This window comes from Sorex araneus, chromosome X (assembly GCF_027595985.1).
Source record: "Sorex araneus isolate mSorAra2 chromosome X, mSorAra2.pri, whole genome shotgun sequence".
Lineage (NCBI taxonomy): Eukaryota > Metazoa > Chordata > Mammalia > Eulipotyphla > Soricidae > Sorex > Sorex araneus.
This window is the reverse complement of record NC_073313.1, coordinates 162,938,924-162,945,863: the sequence shown is the minus strand read 5'-3', so window position 1 is coordinate 162,945,863 and position 6,940 is coordinate 162,938,924. Positions and strand designations below refer to the sequence as shown.

Sequence of the window (6,940 nt, the reverse complement as noted above, 5' to 3'; positions counted from 1 at the left end):
TTGGCTTTTTGGGTCACACCCAGCAATGCTCAGGAGTTACTCCTGGCTTTGCACTCAGGAATCACTCCTGGCGGTGCTCAGGGGACCCTATGGGATGCCAGGAATCAAACCTTGGTTGGCCGAGTGCAAGGCCAATGCCCTACCCACTGTGCTATCGCTCCAGCCCCCCCAACCCAGTTTTGATCTCCAGCATGTCATATGGTCCCCCGAGTCCCACTAGGAGTGATCCCCGAGCACAGAGCCAAGAGTTAGTCATCCCTGAGCACCACCGGGGGTTGCCCTCAAATTAAAAAAAAAATTAAAAATATACAGGCTTGGGGTTGGAGCGATAGTACAGGGCAAAGGGCATTTGCCTTGTATGTGACTGACCCGGGTTTGATCCCTGGCATCCCATAGGGTCCCCTGAGCACCGCCAGGAGCCATTCCTGAGTACAGAGCCAGGAGGAACCCCTGTGCATCGCTGGGTATGACTCAATCCCTGGCATCCCATAGGGTCCCTCGAGCACCGCCAGGAGTGATTCCTGAGTGCAGAGCCAGGAGTCAGCCCTGAGCATCACCGGGTATGACCCAAGAAGCATAAAAATGAAAAAATAAAAAATATTTAAATCCAGGCTTGGTGGAAGCTATATGCTCCTGCTCCAAGTGAGAGAGTGGGACCCCAGATGTCACCCGGTGCCCCTCAAAGCACATCCTGCTGCAGGCATAGGGTGTGGGGGACAGTGCTGTGCCCAAGGCCAGTACCCTGGCTGGGAGGGACTCAATTTTTTTTTTATTTTCTTTTTGGGTCCCACCCGGCGATGCACAGGGGTCACTCCTGGCTCTGCACTCAGCAATCACTCCTGGCGGTGCTCAGGGGACCCTATGGGATGCCGGGAATCGAACCTGGGTCGGCAGCGTGCAAGGCAAACACCCTACCCGCTGTGCTCTCACTCCAGCCCCATGAGGGTGCAGTCCTGATGCCCGTCTCCCCGCAGGTGAACGAGGAAGGCAGCGAAGCCGCGGCCAGCACGGTCATCGCCATTGCCGGCCGCTCGCTGAACCCCAACAGGGTGACCTTCAAGGCCAACCGGCCCTTCCTCGTGCTCATCAGGGAAGTGGCTCTCAACACGATCATCTTCATGGGCAGGGTCGCCAACCCCTGCGTGGACTGACGCGGTCTCTGCTGCCTCCCCCAGTGTCGGTGTGTGAATGGAACTCAGAATAAACACAAGCACGCCCCGTCCCCTGGGTACACGTGGACCGGGCCACCGGCCGTGAGGACACGGGAAGGAGAATTTTTAGACGCTCTTGGGCATTTGGTAAAATGATGCTTTCAGTTTTGTTTCCTTTTGTGTGTGTGTGTGTGTGTGTGTGTGTGTGCTTTTTTTCCCCCCCTGCCAGTGTATACACATCTGAGACTGAAGAAAGTGAGAGAGGGGCCCAAGCAATAGGACAGCGGGGAGGGCGTTGGCCTTGCATGCGGCCAACTGGATTCAATCCCCGGCATCCCATGGGGTCCCCCGAGCACCGCCAGGAGTGATTCCTGAGTGCAGAGCCAAGACTAATTCCTAAGCATCGCTGGTGTGACCCAAAAAGACCAAAAAAAAGAAAAAAGGAGAGGGGCTGGCGTGATAGCACAGCGGGTAGGGTGTTTGCCTTGCACATGGCCGACCCGGGTTCGATTCCCAACATCCCATATGGTCCCCTGAGCACCGCCAAGAGTAAATGAGTGCAGAACCAGGAGTAACCCTTGTGCATTGCCGGGTGTGACCCAAAAAGCAAAAAAAAAAAAAAAGGAGAGGAAAGAAAGAGAAAGAAAGGAAAGAAAGAAAGAAAGAGAGAGAGAAAGAGAGAAAGGAAGAAAGAAAGAAGGAAAGAAGGAAAGAAAGAAAGAAAGAAAGAAAGAAAGAAAGAAAGAAAGAAAGAAAGAAAGAAAGAAAGAAAGAAAGAAAGAAAGAAAGAAAGAAAGAAAGAAAGAAAGAAAGAAAGAAAAGAAAAGAAGAAAGAGGGGCTGGAGCGATAGCACAGTGAGTAGGGCGTTTGCCTTGCACGCGGCTGACCACGGTTCGATTCCCATAGGGTCCCCTGAGCACTGCCAGGAGTAATTCCTGAGTGCAGAGCCAGGAGGAACCCCTGTGCATTGCCAGTTGTGACCCAAAAAGAGAAAAAAAAATAAAAGGAGAGAGAAAGAAAGAAAGAAAGAAAGAAAGAAAGAAAGAAAGAAAGAAAGAAAGAAAGAAAGAAAGAAAGAAAGAAAGAAAGAAAGAAAGAAGAAGAAAGAGAAAGAAAAAGAAAGGAAAAAGGAAGAAAGAGAAAAAAAAGAGAAAGAGGGGCTGGGGGCTGGAGCGATAGCACAGCGGGTAGCGAGTTTGCCTTGCACACGGTTGACCCGGATTCGATTCCCAGCATCCCATAGGGTTCCCCGAGCACTGCCAGGAGTAATTCTTGAGTGCATGAGCCAGGAGTAACCTTTGTGCACCACAGGGTGTGACCCAAAAAGAAAAAAAAGAGAGAGAGAGAGAAAGAGGGGAAAAAAGAAAGTGAGAGTTAATGCTCCATCTTGAAAGACGTCCAGTGGGGCACAGGTTTTGTATGTCAGAGACCCCAGATTCCATCCCTGTCCCTGCATGCCCCCTCCGAGACCCATCCCCAAACACTGCTGGTGTGTCCTCCCCACCAAGAAAATAACCAGGCGGGGCTGGAGCGATAGCACAGCGGGGGGGGGGGGGCGTTTGCCTTGCACTCGGCCGACCCGGGTTCGATCCCCGGCATCCCATATGGTCCCCCAAGCACCGCCAGGAGTAATTCCTGAGTGCAAAGCCAGGAGTAACCCCTGAGCATCGCTGGGTGTCACCCAAAAAGAAAAAAAAAAGAAAAGAAAATAACCAGGCACCCCAAAAAGGCAGGGGAAAGCCTTTGAAAGCCCCATCACCCCTCATGCTCGGAACACCCCAAATTTCCCCGTGGATTTCGCCCTCACAAACAGCAAAGACGGGACTCAGTTCTGAGTATTAAACCATTTATTCTCAAACCAGTCACATGCATAATAATGATCTTTTACACAGTGTTAAAATAAAGCGGAGGGTGTCTTTTTTTTTTTTATACAAACAAGAATTTCAAGTATACATGAATAGACTTTTTTTTTTTCTTTTTGGGTCACACCTGGCGATGCACAGGGGTTACTCCTGGCTCTGCACTCAGGAGTTACCCCTGGCCGTGCTCAGGGGACCATATGGGATGCTGGGATTTGAACACGGGTCGGCCGAGTGCAAGGCAAACGCCCTCCCCGCTGTGCTATCTCTCCAGCCCCTACATGAATAGACTTTTGTTTTTTTATTTTCAGGTGACTAACCGGGGTTGCTAAGATTTCATTCACATTGTTCATAAAGCTGTTCAATGAGGAAGCGTTTGCTAAACGGCTTGAAATACGTTTCTCTCAACCCTTAATCACTGTTGGTCCGGGCTCCCTCCCCCAGCCCCATCTCTGCCCACCCCCTGCCCTCCCCCTGCCCCCCCAAGCCGGACAGGGGTCTGGGCTCTGAGACATGCAACCCCCCAAGAACTATTGGCTTGTTATCAGGGGACGGAGAGACCCTTGAGGCGGAGAGAGACGAGAGCCTGTGAAATGACGCGAGCAGGAACCCCACACGCAGCGGGGTGCGGGGCCTGCTCTCAGGGACTCAGAAATTCAGTGTTTTCACCTGACTTCAGCATCCCAAAACACCTCAAGCTGCTGACAATTTGGTAGAAAAACTCAAATCTGGCTCAGATCCCCGCTGAAACCTCCCAAGTCCAGGGCCGACAGCCTGTACGTTTTTGGGTTCCTTGGATGCTGGGTCTCACATCGTTTCATTTTCTCCCTTCCGGGGCCGGTGTTTTTATTATGAAGGAATTTGGTTCATTTCACAGGATCTGGAAAGTATTTCTCTCTCCTTTATTCTCCTCCAGAACTTAACCTGGCCTTCGAGCCAGGGACAGCCACTTTCCTTAGGAATTAAAGTGCATTTTTTTTCTTTTTTTTCCTTTTTTTTTTTTTCTTTTTCTTCAGTAAAAGATGGGTGGGAGGGTGGGAAGTGTGGTTTATACTTAAGTGATGATTAAAAGAGGTGCTGGGCGGGGTGGGGGGGGAGAGAAAAATCCTAGTCCTATATATAGGTATTTATAATTAAGGTCATAATAAAAAGATACTCCCGGGAGAGCAGAGGAACAGACCCAGCCCGGGACCCCAAGGAGGCAGAGAGAGCGCTCTCCTGGCTCCTGGTTCCCGGGAGGCCTCTGATGAACAGAGAAGTTGCTTTAGGTGAAAAACACAAACCTCCAAAAGGAATTTTTTTTTTTTTTTCTCAAAGCGAGGGGAGGGCAGAAAAAAGTTAAAAACTCTCTCTCGTTCCCTTTCAGGGGTACCGACGCTTTAGAAAGTGATTGTCTTGGTTTACTATGAATCCTTAGCAAATTGTCAGGTTACACACACAAAAAAAAAAAGGTTCAGAAAGCTTTCAGCGCCCCCCCCGCCCCCCCTGCCCCCCTCCCCGTCAACGGAGGCGTCGCTGCTGGGGTCGGGGGCCCGTGGCTGATGGAGGAAAGTGATACTTTTCCCAGAACCTCTTATTTACTTATTTATTTTTATTCCCCCCCGCCCCCCTCACGGCTTTCCATGAAACGCTTGCTTTCCCGGGGGGACAGACGCCAGGGTTTTCCAAAGAGAAGGAAAAAATGCTACATGATCAGCTGGACGGAGGGACGGGCACAGGCAGGGCAGCTGGGCCGAGTCCAGTGCAATCTGCTTTTTCACAGTGGCCAGTGGAAAGGCATGAGGCCAGGGCCAGGTGGGGGAGGGGTGAGGGGGGGAGGGACGGCTGCCCCCCCCCACCCCCCCTCGCACCGACCGTGGAAGCACCATAGAAGACAGTGAGCAGATTGCTTTCAGACTGACTGTGTACAGGGAACCCAGTGTCACCCCCAGTGGCCTTGTGTCCCCTCTTACTCCCCCGACACCCCAGGACCAAGCTCTGAAGTGCTCTTCTACAGTCTTCCCCTCCCCGCATTCATGCTGACATGGTGCAGGCTGGGAGGGTCCCAGGGGACGCGGACCCATTGCTTCTGCCCGCACCGCTGAGGCAGGGAGAGGCGGCAGGCAGCGCGCCCAGCACCATGGTTGAGCCGGGCCAGAAAGGGTTTCACAGAGGTTTGTCCGCAGGTCGGGAGGACCCGCTGACTTCACAGTGTTGACCAAGAAGGCCACGGGGGGGACCAGCACTGAGGACACCCCCCCACCCTCCAGTCCCTGCCCCAACCCCCCCCCACCTTCTATTTCAGTGCGGTATGAGCTGTGCTAAGTCCGACGGGGTTTCACAGTATTGTAGAATGTTCTCTCTGGATGCTCTCGGGTCCTATAAAAAAAAAAAGCCTCTTGCTTCTCGACTCCTCCGGGTCCGGGAAACCCTTGGAACATTCTAAGGCATCGGAGGCATTTTCACCAGCTGGCAAGAGCGATAGCACAGCGGGTAGGGCGTTTGCCTTGCATGTGGCCGACCCAGGTTCGATTCCTCCGTCCCTCTCGGTAGAGAGCCCGGCAAGCTACCGAGAGGATCCCGCCTGCACGGCAGAGCCTGGCAAGCTCCCCGTGGTGTATTCGAGATGCCAAACACAGTCACAGCAAGTCTCACCATGGAGACGTGACTGGTGCCCGCTCGAGCAAATCGAGGAGCAACAGGAGGACAGTGACAGTGGTGACAGGCAAGGAAGCAAACAGCCAGGCCCGCCCTTTGAAGTCTGATTTCCTAGCTGGGTGCTAAGTGGGTTCCACTCACCCATCTTGCCCCTCCACCCCCCTTTTTTTTTTCTTTTTGCCTTTTTGCTCCTTCTCCTACACACCTCTGATTTGAAATGCAAATACTCAACTTTGCAAAATCTCAACCCCCCGCTGAGCAGAGGTGGGGTGGGGAGGGAGGGTCCCAACCATGACCACTTCTGCTCACAGAAGACAAAGTGCTCTAAGCTGACCCAGGACACACGTAGCTTTCCAGAAATTAGGAATCAGGCAGCAGCTAGTTTGGTTACTCATGGCTCTTGGGGCCAGGGGTTGAACCCAGGTCCTCTTTGAGCAAAGCGCGTGCTTCCTCGCTTTGAGCTATGTCCCTGGCCCTTAGTTCTCACTTTTTTTTTTTCTTCTTTCTTTGGAGGGGTCACACCTGGCGATGCTCAGGGCTGACTCCTAGCTCTGCGCTCAGGAATCACTCTTTTTTTTTTTTTTTTTTTTTTTTGCTTTTTGGGTCACACCCAGCGATGCTCAGGGGTTACTCCTGGTTCTGCACTCAGGAATTACTCCTGGCAGTGCTTGGGGGACCATATGGGATGCCGGGGATCGAACCCGGGTCGGCCGCGTGCAAGGCAAACGCCCTACCCGCTGTGCTATCGCTCCGGCCCCTCAGGAATCACTCTTGGCAGGTTTGGGGAACCCTATGGGATGCCGGGGATCGAACCCGGATGACCCACGTGCAAGGAAATCACCTTCCCTTCCCTGTTTATCTAAATGTGTGAGAAGAATGAAAAAGATCAAGAGCCTCAGTTGGAAATTGCCATCTTGGATGTTCACGGACAAAGATGCTCACAGGCGTTCTCTCACGTTCAAGAGATATTTAAGCTTTGGCGAGTGCATTTCCTTCACAAGGAACCCGGAAGAGGGGAAGTCACTGTCCACGGGGCGGCGGGGGGGTGGGGGGCGCCCTTCTCAGACAGCCTGAGGGACAGAGAATCTCAAGTAGCACCGGACCCCGGGAAAGAGCCTTCTTTTTCTCCTTTAGCCCTGCTACCTGCTTTGCCTAAAGCAGAAACACACACCCCCTCCACCAGCAACTGGAGTGTGGCTCTCCGTAATAAATTCAAGTGCTCTATTTTCAGGGGCCAAAGCCGAGAAGCCAGCACTCAAATCACATTGGCAAAGGAAATGAGGGTTCTAGGG

The 6,940-nt window shown here is 52.6% G+C and overlaps 1 protein-coding gene across 1 annotated transcript in view; it reads left to right on the top strand.

Annotated features, from left to right (window-relative positions):
• SERPINC1 (serpin family C member 1) overlaps positions 1-1,315 on the top strand; it is a 10,417-nt gene extending 9,102 nt beyond the window's left edge. The window contains exon 7 of the mRNA XM_055120179.1: positions 975-1,315. Within this exon, the coding sequence (XP_054976154.1) occupies positions 975-1,151 (177 nt within the window). The 3' untranslated portion in view covers positions 1,152-1,315. The remainder of the gene's footprint in view (positions 1-974) is intronic.
• The last annotated feature ends 5,625 nt before the right edge of the window (positions 1,316-6,940 follow it).